The sequence below is a fragment of the Nuphar pumila genome, chromosome 10 (genome assembly GCF_984573655.1).
Source record: "Nuphar pumila chromosome 10, dmNupPumi1.hap1.1, whole genome shotgun sequence".
In the NCBI taxonomy this organism is placed as follows: domain Eukaryota; kingdom Viridiplantae; phylum Streptophyta; class Magnoliopsida; order Nymphaeales; family Nymphaeaceae; genus Nuphar; species Nuphar pumila.
Genome location: NC_143258.1, coordinates 79,881,477 through 79,906,331, shown reverse-complemented (window position 1 = coordinate 79,906,331; position 24,855 = coordinate 79,881,477). Strand labels below are relative to the sequence as shown.

At 36.4% G+C, this 24,855-nt stretch overlaps 1 protein-coding gene across 1 annotated transcript; it reads left to right on the top strand.

Moving 5' to 3' along the window:
- The first annotated feature begins 9,217 nt into the window (after nucleotides 1-9,217).
- On the top strand, nucleotides 9,218-14,064 carry LOC149826978 (protein RER1B-like). The gene is made up of 3 exons (XM_090019091.1): nucleotides 9,218-9,895; nucleotides 13,433-13,613; nucleotides 13,702-14,064. Exons 1-3 carry the CDS (start codon nucleotides 9,549-9,551, stop codon nucleotides 13,750-13,752), a joined length of 579 nt encoding a protein of 192 aa, XP_089875217.1. The 5' UTR covers nucleotides 9,218-9,548; the 3' UTR covers nucleotides 13,753-14,064.
- The last annotated feature ends 10,791 nt before the right edge of the window (nucleotides 14,065-24,855 follow it).

The following is a 24,855-nucleotide window of genomic DNA, read 5'->3' as shown; positions in this document are numbered from 1 at the left end:
AAAGTAAACTTGAGGTAGTTTATGTGGGAAAGCAAGAGTTGCATAAAAATATTCTAGGGTTTATTTTCACACATCGTTTGAAACTCTAGGCATATCATGATGTAGCATGAACCATAAACCATGAACCTTAGAGGCAGGTATAACTCTTTAGTCTGATTATCCGGCTAACTACCGTTGGGTTCTCTTTCACTACAATGCTTAGTGATTCAAGCTGGGATCACTCTCTGACTAACATTATAGAATTGGGGTATTCTACATGGGTTGCTATGCCCATAGTAGACTATTTTCGGTGTAGCCAATTTAGTACAATAATTAGCAGTGAGTGAGTACTAATTTATGGGTTTTAAGAAGGTTAATGAAAGATTTTAAAAAACAAACTTTTATCTTTTGTGATGAATAACTAAAATAAGACTAGGGGCTTAGAGCCCACTACAATTGTAAATCACATATCTATATTGCTTATAATTGTTCCTTACTAAGTTTTAGATCCACTCCCTTAAATAATTAAGGCTGTAAGTTTGAAGAAATCTTTCAAAAACATGTTGACTTAGCCACAATTTCAGCAAGTGTTCTTAATCAGCTAGATGGAGACTTAACTTTTATTTGGTTTATGCTTTTTATTTTATTAAACTCATATGTGTGTGAATAATGTAGCCTGTGAGGGCTTTCATTACGGAATGATGATGTTTTATTTTAAAAAAAATGTTATGTCATGGATTCGTTGTACTCACTTTGGACTATTCTCTTTGGAAAATAATACCTACAAATCTGGACTCAAGAAGTCCTGGATCGAGGTGCTATACTATTTTTATTCATACTCTTTGTAAAACCCATGAATTTGAAAATAATATTGGACATAAATTTAAAAACTTCCATAGAATCTGAGAAATATTTCATTGTTATCCATGTGATGTGCAAAATTATTCTCCAAGGCCATTATTCAGCTCTTGATTCAACAAAGAAGTATTTGCCCAATTCACACTCTGAACTTGTAAAAGAATATAGAAGGATTTCATCATGTGCTCATAATGTCATGTCAAAACGACGAAAACTGAATGACAAGCGACCCCAATCTGCTAAATCAAGGAGAGAGGGTAAACATGCTAACTTAGAATTGCAATGGTTGAGAGAGAGAGAGAGAGAGAGAGAGAGAGAGAGAGAGAGAGAGGAGTCATACTTGGTATTCGCTGATGGAGAGAGGCAAGCACCCGTACCCGTAGTGAAGGGAAAGCCGTAGAGGGCGAGGAAGAGCCCTCCTTACAACAACAACATCATTCGATACACGTGACGAGGATCCTTTAGTCGTGAATCGGATGGCTACAATTGGACAACGTTGTGGGCTTGGGGCGAGCGGTGCAGGCGCAAATGCAACAACGAACGGCCTGTAGACGGCTCGATTTAGTGAAGCGCACACAAATCAAAGACAGGGAAAGGTGCAGTAAAGAATATGAATACCAAACAAGGGGGATATGCTAATGTGAGGAATCGGTTCTTAGTTGCTTCCTAGACACTTCTTACATCGAGGGTAAACTTAAAAGACACAATAGTGCCTCTGCATTTGTGGCCTGGATTGGACCATCATCAGGAACCAAAGTCCAAAAACAAGATCCTCTTTAATGTGGAAACAATATTTGATGAAGAAACATGGTCCACAGAAAGGTGATCTAGTGAAGGTTTTTGAGATGGAGGCAGAGCCGTCAATGGGTCAGGTTCGGATTTGGATTATCCCAAGTGGCGGAATGTGATAAGCTAATTTGGGTCCTGATTGGGACAAACAAAACTGGCTGAATTTGGCACAAGGTGAGTCGGTGAACCGCCCCATGTGGGATACTTCATCCTACGGGCCATCCTTAATGTAATTTCTGTAAAATCAAGGACAGAGTGAATTCAAGCAAAGATAGCAGGAAACTAAATTATATTGAATAGTGAGGTACAAAATTGGAAAATTCATTAGTGAAGCATTAGTTAGAGATAAAATACATCGTTTCAAAGCTAAAAGCTATATAATTGTAATAAAACTACATTGTTTCAGTGCTTATCCATAAGCCTATTGCTTCCAAACAAAATACTTCCATCCTCCTGTCTAAACCGTACTATATAAAATAAGATATTACTACTCAACGAGTTTACAAGTCGAGTCGAGTCGACTCAAGCACTTAATATTCATATTTGACTTGCAGAGTCTACTTTTTACGAGTTTGAATAAGCTCTACGAGCTGAACATAAACTGAGCTAAGAGTGGCTTGGCTTGCTTCCCAATCCTTGCTAGAAATGGCAAACAACAGCAAAAAAAAGAGTGACAATTCCAATCAGTAGATGGGAAAAACATTGGCTACTCTAGACAATTTTCATACTTCCTAGCCAAAAATCATCATAGGTATGAGCTTTTTTCTGCTTCTTGTTCTTCATTGAGTAAACAATTCATGCCCAATTCAAGAAGCACCGGGTGAATTCGGCCCAAGACAACTGAATCGAACCTGGATTAACGGTTTCAGTAGGGGGGGGGGGGGGAGCTTGAGTCAGCCCCCAATTCTGACGAACTGGTTTCATTTAAACTAAACTCTTCCAACTTTTTTGCGGGTTGGAAGGCCAAAAGGGCTGCTAAAACTTTCAGACCTTTTGATTTTTATTCTTTAGTGTTGATTGCATCTGACTTGAAATTCCAAGGAAAGTTGGATTTTCTTCCCTCTTCGTGACTTCGTGTTGTCCATGGGAATACTTGTTGAATAAGTCATGTAGTAGGTTCATGTGATGAATTTGTTGCAAATCAAGTATTGTGCATGTAATCTACATAGTTTGTTTAGTTAAAAACATGTTTTGAATTGCACAATTGCACTCTATATGCAAGTTTTTTGAGAGATGCAAAAATCAATGGTAAGAATTGCGCAAAAATATCATGATTAAACAAAAAACATGTTTTTTTATGTCAAACCTCTCAATCCAAAGTGTGGTTCCTAATAAATGAACCATGGTAAACACAACTGCAGGGTAATATTGAGCAAATAAAGCTCATACTTATGATGATTTGTGGCTAGGAAGTACGAAAACTATCTAGAGTAGCCAATGTTTTTCCCATCTACTAATTGGAATTGTCACTCTTTTTTCTGCTTCTTATTGTCGTTTCTAGCACGGACTGGGAAGCAAGCCAAGCCACTCGTAGCTCAGTTCATGTTAAAAAGCTTATTCAGACATGAGTAAACAATTCAAATGTGTGTTCATGTATTTGATCAAACTTTTTTTTTAATTTCAGATGTGTATTTTTAAGAGGTAAAAAAAGCAATGGTTGATATTATAAGAAAATGTTGATGATAAAATATCTATACTTTTACATAAAAAAGCAATGGTTGATATTATAAGAAAATATTGATAATAAAATATCTATATTTTTACATCAAATCAATATGAAAGAAACCTTGTTTCTTAGTAAATAAGCCATGATAAACACATGGGGTGTTTATTTATAGTCAGTAATGATAGCTGAAAACCTAGAACCCAAGCTTAATCATTATTTTGGTCAATTTAATATATTCAGGTTTTAGTAATTTACTCCCATTTCTGAAAATTCAGGTGGATAGAGTTGGACACTCACCACAGATAAAACCAACTAAACCAAGAATTGGATCCAACATCCAAACGGTTCCATCCAAAACAATCCCTCAGTCAATCTCACCATTCACCACCAAAATCTTAGAAAGATCGGTAGGTGGGCTGGAAATGTTTCGTCGTTGTGATCCAATAAATAAAAGCTGCTATTTATTGTTGCCACTTGTACAAAATCTTGGTTAGTTTTGTAAAAAAAGAAAAGGTGGAATGGAAGTTCCTAATGAAAAAAGAAAATTATTAGTCAATCTTTTTTTAACAAACATAGTTCAGCCAAAATAGTAGTTTGCAAAGATCGAGTTAGCACTAACAAAAGAATTGGGTCCATAAATGTCTTGGATTTGGACTCGCATTTTTGCACATCCATTAAAATCATAGAGATTCAAAACAAATCCTTATGCTGAAACAGAGTTATACAAGTCATTTATAAAAAGTCAAAATATGCTCAGAAGTGAACAATAGAGATAATCGATTCTTGATAACATCGTGTCATCGCCTGCAACATCGATCTATTCGTGACATGGATCTCATAAAACATGTCAGACTTATGAAATCCTGGTAGGTACTAACTATGTTAGATAAATAAAACAAGACTAATATAGGTATCTGTCATGGTTCAAAATATTGAATCATATGCAATTTGAACGAACCACGAATTTGTATAGACGGGGTATCTTTTCTAATTTTGAATAAGCATGGTATATATTACATCTTTGTTTCAATAATTACCAACCTATGGGTATTCACAGAATAAAATCATACAAACAACTGAGATCATTCAGGGATTTATTATTATATGTGAATTGATAACCCGAATGGGTAGTTGAGTCCAATCTAAAGGAGATTATTTAGAGACCGAGAGAGAATTTTTCAGAGGCATGAATAAACAGAAGATGCATCCTAACTTTTATAAAAAAAAGTGGGATCTACCACCTAGGATAATAATTTGTAGCTCTATCTCCTAACTCCGATGACCGAAGATGCTGAGTCATTGTCACTCAAGGAGCATAGTTGTTAACAATATTGTCCATTAGAGATTGTACCTCCTATCCTCTCTCTTGATAAAACTTAAGGATAAATAAATGTGCCAGGTATTCTTTTATCCAACAACTCATTCACCATGCTCTGGTATTTTAAACTGAATCGAGCATCTTGTCTGTGAAGGCAGTCCAAGTACCACTACGATGAGAATAATCTTCGTTTTTCAAAAAGAAGACCAACCCCCCAAATCTAAAAATTTAATGATTTCCTGTATCTCAAGTTGGTGGCATATCTGGGTCATTCCCGGATACAAAATGGAAGGACTTGACGTAAGTACGACTCAAGTCTACATAGTTGAAGTCTCACATTTGTTGGTTTGAAGAGAAGATTCAATTACGAATATTTGAATCGTGACAATCTCATCTTATTTAAAGTTCGAACTAGGTAGGAATAGTGTTTCAAAGAACACACAAACATTTGGAGGATGTCCGATATATATAGGGGTGAAAACTTTGATGCATGCGAGCATGAAAGTCTTATTTTATTTGCAGAATAAGCCGCGCATATGGATGTCAATTATCTCACACATGCGAACGTAAAACCCTAATTTTATTTTGTGAAACAATGGAGGCATATAAACTTAAAATCTCACATTGAGCTCTTTTGAAATTGAATTAAAGCAAAAGTGCACAAAAACTACGGCATTAAATAAATGCTCGTGTAATTTAAAGTAAATAGGAATACACAAAACTATGCACTCTAAATAAATGCATGTGTAATTTAAGTAGAATAGGAGTATGCAAAACTTAATACTCTGAATAATTATATACGTATATATAATTACACATATAACAAAACATTAATTTTCAAAAACCCATCATAAATAAAGTGAAAGTACGTAAAACTTCATACTTCAAATAAATACGTAATTTAAAGTAGAACAATAATATGCAAAACTACATACTTTGAATAAGTATATACATATATATCAAACCAACGTCCAAAACATAAATAAAGCGAAAGTAAGCAAAACTACATGCTTTAAATAAATACATAATTTAAAGTAGAACATAATACACAAAACTACATACTCTGAATAAGTATATACGTAACATATATCAAATCAACGCCTGCCAAAAGGCCATTATAAATAAAGCAAAAGTATATAAAATTGCATACTTTAAATAAATGCATAATCTAAAGTAGAACAAAAAAACACAAACTGTGTAGTCTGAATAAGTATATATATATATATATATATATATATATATATATAATTACACATATATATCAAAGCAGCGTTAGCCAAAAGGCTATCATAAATAAAGCAAAATGATGTGAAACCGTGTACTTAAAATAAAAGCGTAATTCAAAAAAAGCTAAAGTACGCAAAACTACATACTTGAAATAAATGCATAATTCAAAGAAAGCTAAAGTACACAAAACTATGTACTTGAAATAAATGTATATGCATATATACATATAATAGTACTATATTTATATTTGACGTAAATGTAAATATATATATATTAATAATATTCATCCACCGTCATCGTATGCAAACTTTTTCTACCTCAGAGATAGTTCAAAATCCTTGACGATTCTGAGCGTAGGTACAAACTTCTTCATGCCTCGGTATTCGTGTTAGTGGTTTTTATCAAACTTCATAAAGAATAAGGGTTTGCAAATTCATTTAAGGCAAAAGAGACAACTATTGAGTCGTCAAGGGCAAACTCAAACCTTGTTTGAGCCGCCTGAACAATCAGGTCCGTCAAGGCTAAACTCGAGTTGGTTGGGTGACAGGGAGGACCGAGTTGGCTCGATTTAAAAAAAAATGAAGGCAAACCGGGTAAGGGACTTGGCGAGGGCTCAACCGAGCAGGGCTTGGTTGAGCTCGAGCCAAGCCTAATGCTAATGGCTCATAAAGGAGCCTAGCCAAGCAGGGGGGCTCTTTTTGAAAAGCTTTGACTGAGCTGAGTTCAGTGTCTCATATAGGGACTGAGCTCAGTTCCCCCTCAGCTCAGCTAAGCCAAGCAAGAGGTAGCCCAAGGTTGCCTTTGATCGAGCTAGGCTCGGTGTTAGCCGAGTTAAGCTCGACTGTGCCTGTAAAGGCATGCCAATAAAGGGGGTCAAACATGATCGAGCCGAGCTCAGTTCTATTTGTAAACATGGACTCAACTGAGCTCTCAACTCGACAACACCATGCATGCAATAGCAACAGTTGTTGCTGCTGCTCGTGCAACCAGAAAGGGAGGGGGGCGCCACAGCGCCACAAGTGCCACAATGGCTCCTTCGACACTACCCAAGGCCCCTACTCATCTTTGGTGGCATGGCAGGGTGGATAAAACCCATGCCTCGGGTTCAGGCAGACATGAAAACACCGACTAAGTGAGAGAAGGGCACCGCCCTTCCCCCTGGTTGGGCCATTGTCAGAGGCAGTGGCCAGCAATTGCAGCTCCGGCTGCTGTTGCAATGGCTGTCATGTGCATTCACAGGAAAGACAGAGGAAGGGGTGACGATGGCGTAGGTGGCATCGTCGTGCCCCCTGATGGTCTTGTCTCCGGTGGAAGAAGAAGAAGAAGAAGAAGAAGAAGAAGAAGAAGAAGAGAGACAGTCTACCTGCGTTGGGGGCACAGGTGCACCAATGTTGGTGGTGGTCGGGAGGCAGCTTAGGTGGAGACCCGCCAAAAGTACTTAGAGGAGGAGGGATGTTCTTGGGGGTTGAGGAGACACAAAGAGGGAGAGGCTGAGAGGGAGTGTCGAGTGAGGGAGGGGAGTTGCGTGGGGGGTCGGTTGGGGGTAGTGGATCAGTTTGGGTTGGATCTGGCTAAATCCATCCTCAAACTGATATCCATAGGGGTAGTTTGGGTAAGGATCTAGTTGGATCCTAAGTGTGTCGGGATGGCAGTGGACTGGGGGGAAATGGGGGCTAGGGGTGGCAATTTCTGACCCGACCCGCCAACCCGCCTCTTAGGCGGGTTCGGGTTGGGCTTAAGCCAACCCGTTTAATAAACGGGTCGACCCGTGTAACCCGTTTATTAAACAGGTAGGGTTCGGGTTGGGGGTATGCCAACCCGCCAACCCGTTTAATAAACGAGTTAGGCGGGTGGGTCGACCCGCCAACCCGACCCGCCAACCCGGCTCCCAACCCGCCAACCCGACCCGTCAACCCGCCAACCCGACCCGCCAACCTGCCTACCTGCCAACCCGATCCATCAACCCGCCAACCCGACCCGCGAACCTGAAAACCTGTTTACCCGACCCAACCCATTTATTAAATGGGTTGGCGGGTCGTGTCGGGTTACCCGTTTATTAAACGGGCCGGGTTCGTGTTTGCCACAGCCGACCCGTTTAATAAACGGGTCGGGTTCGGGTTGAGGTATGCTGACACGCCAACCCGCCAACCCGACCCGATTGCCACCCCTAATGGGGGCCCGCTCTGCCTCGCTTGGTTTGGACAAGGGATGGAGGTTAAAATCAAAACCCGTGAGGGGATGGAAGCGAGGATGGACTTACGTTTTTCCCTGCCTTACCCCTCCCAGTCCCCGATCCTGATTAATAAAATGCTAAAATACTCTTTAGGGATGGTAGTGGACAGAGGAAAAATGAGCCCCCGCCCCACCTCGTCTCGTTTGGACCAGTGATGGAGGACATGAAACAAGGATGTAGGTTAAAATCAAAACCTATGCGGAGATGGAGGCATGGATGGAGGGCAGAATTTTGAAACAGGGCGGGGGTGGAGACCTTGTCCCCCGCCCCACCCTGATCCACTGCCATCCCTATAAGTGGGTCTAACCTAGGGAGGTGCTGTGAGAGTGGATTGGGTTATTTGGACCCAACTCAATATATATATATATATATATATATTCATTTTGTTTTGGATTGGGTTCGAATGAACCCAAAATCCTAAATCATCTTATATGAAGCCTATTTTGGGTCTCATTTTGGATTTTTGATAAAAAATACTAATATATATATATATATATATATATATATATATATATATATATATATATATATATATATATATATATACTAGCACGTTTGAAAATTGATCCATTTTTTCTAAATCCAATTCTGGATTTATAATGTTTATCACTATGGATCTTATTTGGATCCAATTTTGTTTTGAAATTGAATTAATCTAACGGACCCAATCTTAATACTTAAAGGTTTTGAGTGATTTGAATATCTTCATAGATCCGTCTTTAAATTATTCAGAACCTGTACCGGTTCTACTAAATGAATCCAAGTCCTTGTTTTGAGGTTACTTAGATTTGGATTATATGCTAAATCCAAATTCGTCTAAAACAAGAAATTTAGTGAATGCTTTATATTTTTAACGTATAGTTAAAACTTATTTTGAAGGGTTGATTCTTATGGATTTTCTATCTAGATCCAGATCTAGATCCATAATAAGTTTGTATAAAGTAGATACTTTTTAACATCCAAAGGTTCATCAATTTATTCACGGTTAATGATTTTTTCATAAAAATACTGAAAATAATCCAGTATCTTTTGTGTAAAACCCATAAAAATGGGGGCTTATTTTTGAAATAGTTTTCTGTGTCAAGGGATGGTTTTACCTTGAACTCAACCACAAGCATGTTATAAAATCCCCAACCTTCTCTCTCGCGCGCGCGTGAAAAATTAGCTGCCTCCGATCTCCCGAATCGCCGGAGTCCGCCGTTTCTCCGGCAGGTACTCCTTCCAAACCCTAAATTTCTGCTCCTCCTTCAGGTGCAATAGAGGGATCCCTCGCGGTAGAAACCCTAAATTTTTTAGATCTCGCCATCTGGTAAAGAACCCTAGTCCTAGAATCTGGTCTCGGATCTCCCCTTCTTCTTACCCGGAAGTCCTAATAGTCGATGGAGCTTTTCCTCGTTCGGCTGTCTTGAACCGTTTCTCTCTTATCCGTCTTCGTTCTCGATATCCCTTCATCTTGGATCTGAAAGCGTCGAGGAGTGATGGAGGGGTCTTCAGGCGACGCGGCGGCTCAGGTGCCGATCGCCAAGTGGAGGAACGACTTCTCCAGGGCGTTCCTGTACTACCTGGACAGATCTACACCGCACCCTGTCGGGAGGTGGCTGGGCACGCTCGTGGCTGCCGTGATCTACTCCCTGCGGGTCTACTACGTCCAGGGGTTCTACATTGTTTCTTATGGGCTTGGGATCTACGTGCTGAACCTGTTGATTGGGTTCCTCTCGCCAAAGGAGGATCCGGAGCTCGAAGTTCTCGATGGGGCGTCATTGCCGACCAAAGGCTCCGACGAGTTTAAGCCCTTCATTCGGCGTCTCCCTGAGTTCAAGTTCTGGTATTTTGTTCTCCTTCATTGTCTCCTTTTGGAATTTCATTTTTTCTCTTTCTTCTTGCAGTAGTTCTTTGGTTTAATGGTACAAGCTCTTGTAATGACTCTTTTGTGTGAGCCTGACAGTATCCTCTCCAATATATGCTTGACACGATACTAAGTATTCTGTGGAATCTAATGTATATTTGACATGATAATAAGTGTTCTACAGAATGCCTTTACCAAAGGTTTGTATTTAATCAGTTAGTTTTCGTATCGGATGCAAATTCATAGATATCAGGATTTTAAGTGGTGGTTTCTGTATAAGAACTAATGTCAAGTTGGTAGGATAATATTGATAAAACCTTTGGATTGGTATTCTAAATTGTCAGTTATTGTAATTTCAGTGAACAGAGTTCAGGTATGGGGGAGTGCATGTGAAGTCTGGTCTCTTCCAGTTAAACTATCTGCTGTTTCGTTTGCTTTCATGTCGATGTTACAATTGAATTTACTGCAGCTTGTAGTAAAGGCTGAACCTGTTGGTTGCACATTTGAACCCGGCTTTGCATGGGGGGTGTTCGCTTCTATTTTTCTCCTACCTAATTTATGCTCGAAGTGTTCCATTCATAATTTCAGAAATGGAACAGAAAATCAAGAAGCTGCAGGCTATTCATGGCATGTGGAGGAGGCCATGGGAGAGATATGCAGAGGTGATGGCTGTGTTCATTTAATTCATGCCCTTGAAGGAGTAAACTTGTCTGGGTGTGTGGGAGCCACCATTTCTTTCAGGACCATTCATGATTTGTCACAGAAAATCATCTTGATCGAGTATGATGGCCCATGTGTGGCTTGCCTTATTGTGCTTACATTCACTCGATGGAGAAGATAGTGGAAATTAGGTGCTGAGCAGTTTTTAGGTTGTCATGATACACCAGGAAGGTGAAGGTGTAGCAGGTGGACCCAGGATGAAACATATCAGCATGTGCAGCCACAAGATTATACTGTCCTGGTCCACCTGTAAGATGAGTAGCATATTGCACTTGAGATATCAGAAGATGTCGAGGCTTGGTTACATTATGAGAAGTTTACTCTAGTCAATGTCATAAGGCTCGGCCAACAAATTCTTTCACTGAATTGGATTCACGTGGATTTTGGCTTGCACAAACTGAAAGAAAGAACTTGAGAATCTTGAAATTTGAAAATATAGCGATAATATAGCTGTAAATTCATAAAACTATATTGAAGGAAAAATATCATGATATTTTGAAAATATAGCTGTAAATTCATAAAATGATATTAAAGGAAAATTTTCACAATATTTTGAAAATATCTGAGATTTATATATGTCATGATATTATTGCGATATTATGAGTTACCTTTTACTCTTTTTCTATATCTTAACCATAGTCACAAATATCGGTATCGGATATATCTCAGTGATGCTATTTCTCGCGATATTATCAGTTTGGTGATAAATCTCGGGAAAATATTCGAACTTAAAAAATAAAAAATAACAAAAATAAGTAAGAAAATTTCATGTTTAGACAAAAAAGTACATAAATCATAAAGGAAATAAGTAAAATATGTAAAAGAAAGAAGAAAAATATATTTAAAATGTAAAAAATAAATAAAAAAGTAAAACTAATTGATAATAACGTGATATTAGCGTGATAATATCACGATATATAAGTCTGATATTTTACCTTTAATATCGTTTTTCCATCATATCACGATAATATCGCGATATTTTCAAAATATCGCCGATATCTGTGACTATGATCTTAACTATGTTTTTCTTCTTTCATTTATATTCTTTACTTATTTCTTTTATTATATAGTACTTTATTGTCTAAACATGTTATTTTTCTTACTTATTTTTCTTATTTTTATATTTTTTAATTTTTTTAAGCACCAAGTCTTTCCCAAGATTTATCAACTAAACCTATATTATTGCAAAAAATTACCTTGCCGATACCGATATTTGTAACTATGCTATACAGTCATGGAGCACATAATTGATCTCTTGTTTTTATATATTTTTATTTTTTTAAGCACCGAGTCTTTCCCAAGATTTATCAACTAAACCTATATTATCGCGAGAAATTACCTTGCCGAGACCGATATTTGTGACTATGCTATGCAGTCATGGAGCACATAATTGATGTTCATGGTAAGGTCATTTTTCTGGAAGGATAAATCATGTGTTGCTATTAAGTTTAAATTAAACCATAGTCTGATAATGGTGCAGTGGACATAGCCATTTAAGATATGACTTACCTTGGTTGCAGTTGTTGTCCAAATTTGACAAGTGCAGTAATCTGTCCTCTCGAGGATTTGGAGTGTATCATGCACCAGAAAAAATGGTGCATAGAATCTTGTTGAAAGCTACTGTTGGATGCTAAGATGTTATCTAGATTGAATGTATAATCTCTTACAACAATATGTCACATGAAAATTGGGTGGTTTCTTACTGTCTAACTGCTTCAACAAAGGGATGATTGTGTTATGGTGGTCATTCTTTCTCATCATCAAGTGTCACGATGGACCATTGCAAGTGGGTCCACTTGTTGATCTAGGATGCCATATGAGAATCTGAGTGCAGTTTCATGTGCAGAGATGCTTCAACTCAAACCTGGAGATCAAGATGGAAATAAGGAATCAGGAACATCATAATTCTTCGATTTGCTCTATTTTAGTTGGCTTTAGAATAATCAATAGCTTGGTTTTGTAACTCACTTTAAAGTAAGAAGCATTTTAGTCGTTCTTTTGCAGATTTTTGGTTAGTTGTTTGCCAACATTATATAGATGTTAAGGGCATGATCTTACTTGACAATTTGTGCTTGTCACTTTGTATGCCTAATTTTAAGGTTATTCTCTATGTTATTTCCTATAGGAAATATGAAGTGTATGTAGCATGTGTTTCTTACATGGTTGCTTCTTGCAGTTATTCCTTTCTGATGTAATTTAGGTCGGTCTTTCCCATATCATTTAGCTTTGATCTGCATATAATATTATGTTACGTGCTTAGGTGCATTTTGACTACTTTTCTGGTCACATTGACACTTAATTTAGCATGATCTTTCTGTGTCAGCACAGCACAACACAACATGGGACGTGATACCAGGCACATAAGTGTGTTTCACTGACACTGTTAAATTTGTATTGGACATGGTGATTATCATGTCCCTAACATCGTTTGTTGATTACATGCATTTCAATTTAACGTGTATCGTGTCTAGCTATATGTTTTTATATGCATTACATATAAAAAATTCATCTTTGGTTAATAAATTGCGAGAAACTTTGGTAATAGTTATGTTTGTTGTTCTATGGAAACACCACTCTGGAAAATCTAAAACCTGTGAAGATTCTTTTTGGATTTTGATGCATATTCATAGATTGCATGGGAGTGTCTGAACTTTGGAAGAAATTAAGATCTGAAGGGGCAAAGAATTATTTAAACCTGGATATTAGTGACCTCCACTGTCCAGCTAAAGTTTTGAGTAGGACCATGCCAGATTTATCGTGTTGGAATCATGTCTGATTGTCTACTTTTTTTTTCAGGTATTCCATAACAAAGGCATTCTGTATTGCTTTTGTTATGACGTTCTTTTCAGTATTTGATGTTCCAGTGTTCTGGCCTATACTACTGTGTTACTGGATAGTGCTCTTTGTCCTTACCATGAAGCGTCAGATTCTACACATGATCAAGTACAAGTATGTTCCATTTAGCGTTGGCAAGCAGGTGAGCTCTGAAAACACCTAACTATGGTCTCCTTGTTATTTGTAATTCGTTTCAAGATGGTTCTCACTTTGCTTGTTTGTGTTAACAGAGGTACACTGGGAAGAAATCTTCTGCTAACGATGGCATTTCAAGAGATTGATCCCACTATATTGGCCTAGGACTAAGGAAGAACACATGAACCAGGCCACACAGTTCTATTTGTAATCATTTTGAAGCTTTTGGTTGAATGCCTGGATGCGGTCTCTTCCACGCTGCCCTCTTATTCATCCATTTCATAGTATATGACCAGGACTTCTATCCATGTGATGATTCATTCTTCATATTGTGTTTCTTTGATGGTTGGTAATGCTTAAATATCTCTTGTAAGACATTTGAAAATGCTTACTGTAATTTTCCACTCCATGGTCGTGGCATCTTTTATTATGCGTAGTATCAAAGGTATCTGACTTTCATATTTTTGTATCTTCATGCCCTGCGATCTCTTTTCATTAAGCTAGCATATTCATCGACGTTGGAATAAAGCAGTCTTGCATTGATGTGTTCAGCACGGTTTTTGGTACTAGTTTTCTTGGATATGTAATTATTAGTTGGATGGACTTGTTTGGCCAAAACACAGCTGCCAAAGTGGGAATCAGAATCGGGGAACATTATTGGAATCATAATCAAGTGGTTATTTCAATTTTTTAGAGGATTCAAGAGGCCAAAGCAGAGCACAAGCAGTTGTAAAAGTCATAATCCTCTAGAAATGAAAATTGGGATTCTTTTAGGAACCAAGATTCTCAATCATGAAAATCGGGATTTTTAAAGGAATTGAGGTTGTCAAAGAAATCAGTTTTTTTGGGAGATTCAGGATTTTCTTAATCATGAGAATATATAGGCACGGAAATCGCGTTCTCCAACTACTACTTTCTGCTTCTGCTAATTGTGGTTCAGACTGACTTCTGAAAACACCGGCATCTAACCGTAGACATATTGATAAGAGTTTCTGGACTATCTTGTATGTTTATGTACATGATACTTGGTCACTCTCATCTCTCACTCTCTCAAGTTTATGATTTTCATATTATTATTCGGTGTCATGTTTACAACAAAATGGTTTTAGATTTTATTGAGATTATGATTAGGTGCTATTAAAGCTAACGTACATTTAGTAGCTTAATGAAGACCCACTGAGAGTTGTTACAAAACTGTAGTGATCATAACTTTATCAATGAGTAATCACCGCCAGTGATCACTATCCTCAAGATTTGGTGGCTGCGATGTTTGATTTGGATCTAGTATCGGATTCTGGCCATAGGGTCACACAAATAGGACCCAAGAGCCACAAGAACGGTGGGTTCATTAAAATATTTTATGTAATTTAATTATATTATTTAGTAAAATGCATGTAACCTAATCGAACATGATTATGAAAAAGGTTATAGAGTTTAATGGGGGCATTATCTTTATGTTAATGATGGAGTTAAGCTCAATCCTTCTATGAATCACTATGAATAGATCTATGGCCATGGCAACATAGCATACACAAACATGAGCTAGGAATGAGCTCTAATGCAGGATTTAGAGAATCCCACCATTGAAGAGAACTGAAATAGCTCAATGGTAGAATGTATGTCATAACAAAGTTGGAAGTTCAACCCCTACTAGCACATGCCTCATCCTGGATTTAGGAACCATAAGGTTCCAACTGTGGTATCAGAGTTCCTGCACTCGATCCGTGATGCTTGAACACTGTTGTTACCTCGAGCCTTTTCTGCACCAACCTTCGTAAACCAGATAAGTACTGATTGACTATGTTGTGCAAGCGTGCTGAAATGAAATTCTAATCAAGCATGGAATCTTTAGTAAAAATGCTTTATATGTGTCATTATAGAATTTCACATACACTACCGTATTTCTGCTCTGAGAAAAATGAAAGAAAATTCATGAATGCACAAATGTACAAACCGACACTAAAATATGTACATAAAACAAATTATTTTGTGAAAGCATGATATACTTGTGCTTAGTACGACAGTGTCTCAACATGACAAATCGAGCACACACATCCTGCACATGTTCAGATGCACATACATGACATCTTGAATGCATGTAAAATAAGCTCATCATGCCTGTATAAATATTCTGCACAGATTTGATATGCAAATCATGTTGATTTCACGCATGCAGGACATCTATAGATATGCATGCAATATAAAGTTTGCAAAATCGTTTCTTTTTAAAGCGCATGGATATATATCACGATACCCACATGAATGCATTCATAACTTCATCTCTGCTCTATTTGAAGGTTTTAGAAATCCTATTTTGTGTTGGGTTATTGTTAGCCCTGGTGGTGTTGCCCAGTTTAGGGCTTTTGAAGCCTTACTTGCAGACTTTCGGTTGAGGGCTTTTAAAGGCCTAATCGGCCATGATCAAACCGGTACCAGAAGATTTTTTCCCTTAACACCTGATCAGCCCAAAATCGCCAATGTTGTTGGCCAAATCACCATGAAATGTTGCCAAGGATCATCGTCTGTCATCATAGGCGGGTATGTCTGATGAACCGAAAATGATGTGCGTGAAGAGTGTATACGGCCTTCTTCAAGAGGGGTTTTGCTCCAACTAATTTTTAATGTCTCTTGTGAGTAAGCCTTCTCTCCCTTTAAATAAGAGAGATAACAATGCTCGAGATTGACACTCTCCTGAGTAGCCGATAACCCAGCATAAAGTGGGCAACCGTTTCACGTTCTGAGCTTATCCAAAATAAAGCACGTTTCATTTTAAATAAGGCCCTATTATGAGCGGTTTCACTCGTTGAAAAGAGAATGGGCCCACCTCTCTTATCAACGAGTAAGACTCTCCATGAAACATGGATACGGAGGTCATGTATGACCAACATCTCCCACTTGGCCATGTGAAACTAATCATGATGCAAAATTTTACCTCTCACTATTGGAGTATTTCACTTGCATCAACATTCTTCGAATGAGTTGTATTCTTTAGTTTTTCATCGAGACATATGTCTTTGTTAAACATATTTTAATCTCATATAGGATACATGTTTTGAAAACATTTCCTCTTATATGCCCTTTGTCAAGGGATCAACAATCTTATCAGATGTAGGTAAGTAATTGACTTTGATTTCATTCATTTTAATCATATCATGAATATAATGGTATTTTACCATTATATGTTTACTTTTAGAATTATCCGCTCTACTCTTCCTAAGAGAGATGACAACCTGATTATCACAATAAATTTGGACTGGCCCGTTGGTTATATCCTGCTTCAAATCATTAACGAAGTGGCTTATCCAAATGACAAATGTAGTTGCTACATTGCATGCAATATATTATGCTTCCTGAGTATGCTGAGCTATGCAGCCTTGTTTCTTACATGACCAGGAAATGACTCATTCTCCAAGAAGAAAAATATATTTAGAAGTGAATTTACTATCATCTCTGCTACCAATAAAGTTAGCATCAGAATACCCAGTTAATTCTAAAGTATCAGCTTAAAAACATAATTTCAAGTTTATAGTTCCTTTTAAATATAAAAAAATTCTTTTTACTGCTTGCCAATGAGGCCAATCAAGATTACTTTGGTAGCAACTAACGAGGCCAACAACAAAGCTAATATCAAGCCTTGTGCAAAGCATAACATACATTAAGCTTCCAATGACTTGTGTATATGAGACATTTAGCCTTTCTTGTCCATCACCAGGACTATCATTCTTACTTAATTTGACACCTTTTACTATAGGTATTCTAACATGCTTGCAATCACTCATTTTAATTTTTTTGAGTATATGATTTAGATACCTTTCTTGACTTAAGCTTAAAAGCTTTGAGTTCCTATCTCGAGTGATTTTAATTCCAAGAACATAGGATGCTTCTCCCATGTCTTTCATTTCAAACTGAGCATTCAACCATAATTTGGTTTTGACAATCATCTCGTTGTCATTTTCAGTCAAAAGAATGTCATCTATATAAAACGAGAGAATAACAAATTTACTCTCACTTTTTCAGACATAAACAAAGTGGTCAAATTTATTTGCCACAAACTCTAATGACGTAATTGCCTTATAATACTTTAAGTACCACTGCCGTGGTGATTGCTTGAGTCCATATAGAGATTTTTTCAATCTATACACTTTATCTTCTTTGCCTTTTATTGTATAGCCTTCAGATTGATTCATGAATATGGCTTCTTTAAGCACATCATTAAGAAAGATAATTTTAATATTCATTTGATGCAAATATAGATCGTAGTGAACTACAATAACGAGTATTATCCTACCTGAGGCAAATTTTGCAAGTAGTGAATATTTGTTAATATAATCTAATTCTTCTTTCTGAGAAAAACTCTTAGCAACTAATCTTGTTTTAAATTTATCAATACTACCATCGAACTTGAATTTCTTTTTTAAAATTCATTTACATCCAATGGATTTTCTTTTCTCAGGTAAATCAGTCAATTCCCAGACCTGCTTTTTCTCAATGGACTCGATCTCCTCATCCATGGCTTTTACCTAGTCTGTTCTCTCTCGTGAGTTTATTGCCTCATCATATGGCATATTATCTTCTATGTCATCCATATCTAAAGTATAACATAGTTCATTCGACAGATAGACATAATAGTCATCTAAGTAAGACTGAGGAACTCTAGACCTTTTGTGCCCAACTTGAGACTGATTAGAAAAAGATGGAGAGATTGCAGGGGGTTCGTCATTACTTGAATGTTCTTGCATGTCACCAGAGTCATAATACACATCAAGTGGATTGTCTCTGCTTATTTCAGGAATAATTTCTTCCATGTTTTAATCTTCTAAGAAGATAATATCATTACTTTCGATTAAACCCTTATATAAAATCCATAGCCTTTGGATCCTTTGAGATATCCAATAAAGATACACCTTATAGATCTGATATTAAGTTTATGTCTAGATCACTCTATAACATTCATATGAGCTACTGAATCCCACCTTCAAAGGTGACTTAGATTAAGTTTCATTCATGTCCATGATTCATAAAGTGTAGAGTCAATAGCTTTACAAGGAACCCTATTTAAGATATATTTTGCTGTATGTATTGCTTCTCCCCAAAATACTTTGGGTAATGAAGAATTAGATAACATACATCTAACCATATAAATGAGAGTTCTATTAAATCTCTCAGCCACACCATTTTGTTGAGGTGTGCCAGGAGTTATAGTTTGCAGTCTGATCAAATTGACATTGCAATATTCAGAAAATTTATTTGAGGTGTATTCTTCTCCTCGATCATACCGTAAAACTTTAATTTTCCTACCAAGTTGATTTTTGACCTCTTTACGATATTCTTTAATTTTTTTTAATGCTTCATACTTATGAGTTATAAGATATACATAACTATATATAGAGAAATCATTAATAAAATATATAAAATATTGCATTCCTTTATGAGCTTGAGTCTTGAAGGGACTACAAATGCTAGTGTGAATGATTTAATAATTCAGATGCTCTAATTACATTATGTGAAAAAAGTTTTTGTATCATTTTTTCATAAATACAAGGTTCACATATTCGAAATGAAGATTCATTAAAGTCATGTATTAGATTTAATTCAAAAAGTTTCTTCATTTTCTTCAAGTTAATGTGTCCAAGTCTTTGATGCCAGACATTTACGTCCACAGTAAGGATAGTGTCAATATAAGCAAAAATCTAAGGAATTTTATTCATACCAGAATTACTAATTTAGAAATCCAATATGTTTATCAAAAACCCCATCAAATAGCACTCGACCATGTTTTCTCATAGTAACCTTCCCTGGGAGAAATCTAACTTCAAAGCCCTTAGCAACCAAGGCTGAGAGAAATACTAAATTATGTCACATGGACTGGACAATCAGGACATTTGACAACAACACATTATTTCTTAAAGTTTCAATGCGATAAGTCTCGACACAAAAAATATCAGAGTATGCGTTGTTGCCCATGTACACCAGATGTTCACAAGTATTATACTCGACCATGTCCACCATTCCTTCCTTGCTCATTGCTATATGACGTGTTGCTCCTAAGTCCACCCACCATACTAAAAGAGCCTGGTCTACATAAGAGCATTCTGATATCATACAGATTATATCTCGTCTCTCCTTTTGCTAGCGATTCTTGTTGTTTCTTCTATTGTTGGTGTTCGGTTGACTCCAACAATATTTCTTGAAGTGTAGATTTTTCACACTTGAAACACTTGACCTGGGAGGCGACTGCCTGCTGCTTGCAAAATGTTAGACCCTTCTTTTTATTAAATTTGCCATTACCTTTAAAAAAATTCTTCTTAAAAGGTGGACGTGTAGATGGGCTATGACTGTGATTGGGAGCATCCATTGCGAAATGTAATTAAGTTTTTCTATCTTGTTGCATATGTTGCTGCTCAATTTTCAACTAAGTAGGAAGCTCTTTCAGGGTTAGATTTTTAGAATTCAGTCTAAAAGCCGTTTACACCATCTTCCATGAAGATGAGAGACTATGCAGAATAGTGGATATCTGCTTATGGTCAAGGATAATATTCCCAACTATTGTCATGTCCTTTGCCATAACAAGCATTTTGTTCATATGATCAACACCATTATCCTGTTCTTGCAACTGACATGAATTATATTGTTCTAGTAGTAATTGTATGTATGTTTTAAAAGTAGTATCATATTTCTTAGAAATGACATCAAACATTGACTTAACTGTTGGGTAATCTTCAAACACCGTAATAAAGTCATCATCCATATAGGTGAGCATGATGGTTCTGGCCAACATGTTATCCCTTTTATATTTATAAAAGCCGATTTGACCGCTTTGGTAGCTTCGGCGCCAAGGTCTCTCATTTCAGTAATGAAGTCATTCTCAGTGCCTTCTAAAGTTAAAACAATAGGGATTCTCCTATTTCAAGTATGGAAATTGATGCCATTAAGTTTGTTAGTTTTAGCCAATTCAGTTGCACAAGCCCTAGTTGTCATTTTTTTAAATTTAGATATTTTAAAATGGCAAAGCATGATAAAAGTAAATCCAACATGCAACAAGTATATGAATAAGAAAATATTAGCCATAAATTCATGCAATATAACTTTCATAATCAATAATTTCATGATGAGCTACCTTGTTATTTCATGCAAGTACTAAGCAAATATGCATTTTCTAAGCACTTTTTGTAATTTAAAAAAAAATCAGAGGAGCACTGCTAAAAAAATATTATTAAAAAAACAAGAATTAAAAAAATAAGAGATTTTTTACAAAAAATCAGAAACCTAAGCCTGTTCTGGATAATATTTTTGAGTTCACGTCCCTTTCTAGAATTACCAGAAAAGCTGAGGACCTCTGCTGTTATTCAAGGATACATAGGTCAAATACAACAAAGTTTAAGTGCAATACAGTAAATTTATTACAGAAGGACAGAACAAATAATTAAATTAAAATCAGAGGCAAACACATAATTTAACTGAGTAGGACTTGACCAAAAATACCTGAAAAGACCAGGGGTAACAGGTAATTTTGGCAGCAACATTACCTGAAAAGAGTAGGGTATTTTTGGTAAATCACCTTTAAATGCATATAAAAGGCTCAATGTTTTTGGAGAGAAACAAAAGCTTCGCGAGGAAGCTTCGAGTTTTTCTTCCCTTTTTTTTGTTGATTTCTCAGTCGATGAGAGTGGAATCTGAATAATCAGCGACGGTGAAACCGATCAGGCGGCTATGAAGAACCTGATTAGTTGGAATTCTGTTTTTTTTACTGTCACGGGTAGACCCGAGTCGAAAGTCAATTTCCCTTATTATTATTTGTAAACAGAGACAGGGGTCGCCGAAATCCGAATAAACAAGAAAGAGCACTGACATTTGTTGTTGTTTCGGTGATTGTTGATCAATGACTCATGGCTCCAAACGTCAAATGATGATCTAGAGATGTCCCTATGCACACTGATGTGCATGAAGAGAGTGTATATGACCTTCTTCAGGAGGGGTTTTGCTCTCACTGATTTTTTATGTCTCTTGTGAGTAAGCCGTCTCTCTCTTTAAATAAGAGAGATAACAATGCTGGGATTTACACCCTCTTGGGTAGCCAATAACCCAGCATAAAGTGGGCAATTGTTTCATGTTCAGAGCTGCTTCATTTTGGATAAGGCCTTATTCTGGGCGGTTTCACTCATTGAAGAGAGAGAGTTGGCCCACCTCTCTTCTCAATGAGTGAGACTCTTTGTGAAACATAGCCATGGAGGTCATGTATGACCAACAACGTCCTTCTCTCTGCTACCATTACTCTTCTCTTAAGCTTCGTGTAAAGCAACCATCTCAAGTTGCCCACCATCTGAATAAAAACCTTTTGAATGATTGTAGTGCATGGATAGAGAATGAAACAGAAAGAAAGAAAGTAGGAGGTGATGGCATGAAACGACAACACTAGCTTCGTATTGGTAAAGGATGCATGAAAAGAGGAAGATGAAGGGGGGGGGGCACACTACTCATAATAGATGTCATGTGGACACTGTATGATGCATATGGAGCCTCTCTCTTCATTAGTTGCTTGAAAAGTAAGCCTTTGTTGATGACCACTCTCAAATACACACATATATAAAGAAGGAAAGAAAATACCACAAAAAATGAAAAGAAGGCATCTAGAAAAATATAATGTTGGATATATTATATAGATCCATTTGAATTTGGAATCCTAAGGATATGGATTTAGACTACAATCAAATCCTGTGACCCATGATTTTGCTTAAACTTTCAAGTAGATCCATTTCTCATTATGAATCATGTTGAACTTGGTGATAAAATCTTAAGTCAATTTTGGATATGGTTATTTTTTTTGTTTTGGATCTGTTAATGGATCTGAACTTATATGTTGACATGCTTATGGTTTGTTACTTATTATCATATTTGATAAGAATAAAGCCTTCGAAAATGAATGACTTTATCATTATTGGCATATCCAAATGGTTATGAGATGAGAAAACAACTCCCATTAATTATGGATATGGTCTATATCCAAATTTAATATGGATATGGGGGCCTAAGCTTTACTTTAATAAATATTTGTTTTAGTTTGTGATGTCTTAATGCATATATTGCTTAAATGCAGTGCGTTGGAAAAGTGAGAATTGAATTATAATTTTACACATGCATGTGAATATTTTGCATATGATGATAAATAATCATGATAGAATATGCTTCTTATGGTTTGTTTGTATGAATGCATGAATGAATATTTTTTCATACTTTAGAAGCTTTATGCATAGTATGCAACATGATATTTTTTTATGGTTTAGAAGTTTTATGTATGGTATGTAACATGATTGTATTCATATTTTTAGAAATCATATTTATGACTTTGGATATAAATATATCAATCCAAAATAATCTGGTGGTGATTAACCTGAGTTAAAACATATTGCATGTGATGATGATGCACATGGATAGTGAGAGTATTGACTATGGTGAAATATTAAAAAGTGAATCCCTTATTATGTTTGGCTAATCATAATTTATCATAAATTTATGAGTTATAAAAATTCATAGCAGTCCACTAGTGTACTTGTTGACATGATAATGTTTAATTGTATGATCATAAAAGAGTCATAAGAAATTCATGGCTAACTAAAAAATGAAACCCATAATATGATGTATTTGTTTAATATGACATTGCACATTAAGGGTTACAATTTAAATTGTGACATGATGAAAAATCTATATAATTATGTGAAATAAGTGCACGAAAAGATAATGACATAACAAATCCATACTATATGTGGAAAGAATCATGGTTCATATATGATGATGAAAAGACTACAAAACTATCTAGAAAATGACTCGTGTAAAAAATATCATACTTGGGAAAGTGCACATAGCTATATAAGAAATAACTCATGGCATGTGTGAAAACCTCGTACTTGAAAATGAATGATGAAAAACTCACATGAGTATTTAAAAACATAACACACATGTAAGAAAAATATCATATTTAGATATTTATATAATCCAAAAAACCATGCAGGTTTATTTGGTGCATATTTTATCATAAAATATTATATATGACACATGATGCACCATTTAAGATATAATATGTTTAACATAATGCATCATGCATTTAATATAATTTATGTAATTTAATTATATTATTTAATAAATGCATATAACCTAATTTACATGGTTGTGGAGGGAGTTATAAAGTTTAATAAGGCATTATCTCAATGTTAATAGTGGAGTTAAGCTCAATCCTTTCATGGATCCTTATATATAGATCCATAGTCATGGCAATATGACATACATAGACATGAGCTAGAAATGAACTCTAACAAAGAATTGAGGAAATCTCACCATGCACAGAGAACTAAAATAGCTCAATGATCGAACATGTGTCATTACAAGGTTGAAGATTCAACCTCTCCTTCTAGCACATACCCCATTTAGATTCGATGACCCCCATTCATAATGAAATTAGGCACCATAGGGTTCCAAGAGTGTTGCCATCTTTTTTTCTTCGATAAGAATGCTGGGGATTAAGGCCATCTTAGCAGTTAAGTCCAAACAATGCTCAAATTAATGTTTGGACAGAATGACACAAGTGTTAGGTGACTCACGATGCGATCCTTTCGGCTAATTTACTTTATTGTAGCAAGTGTTTTCTTCTTGACAATCTAAAACAATTCTAGCAGGTAGCTCATTTTTTATGATGATGATGAAAACCCACCAAGATTGAGAGTGTGATTGACCTCAGTGTATAGTGCTAAACATTGGAAGACTGGAGTCCCCCAAAGTGTTGTTCTACACCTGTCGTGAGTTTGATTATAACAAAAATTCTATGATCCTTGGATCCTGTAATTGTAAATCACAATCACCATACTTTTCTTAGGGCACATTTGAAAGTGGAAAAGATGTAGGAAAAGTGATACAAAATGAAAAATCTATACAAATTTTTTACCCTTCCAAACGAAAGAAAAATTTTCTCTGAGGAGTTTTTCTAAAAAGTATTTTTTTTTTTATAAAAAAACATTCCTTCAAAGGGGTGGATGAATGTTTTTTAAAGAATTTTGCTAGCTCTCTCTCTCCATCTGACTGCCATCACCACACACCACCATCCATCTTTACCACCACCACCCACCATTGCCTACCTCCCGAAAAACCACCCTCCCTAGGATGATTTTTCACCATCCATTGTACCACTACCACCCAACATCACCCACTTAATGAAAAATCATGCCAAAGAAGCTCAACCACCACCATCACCCACCTCCCCA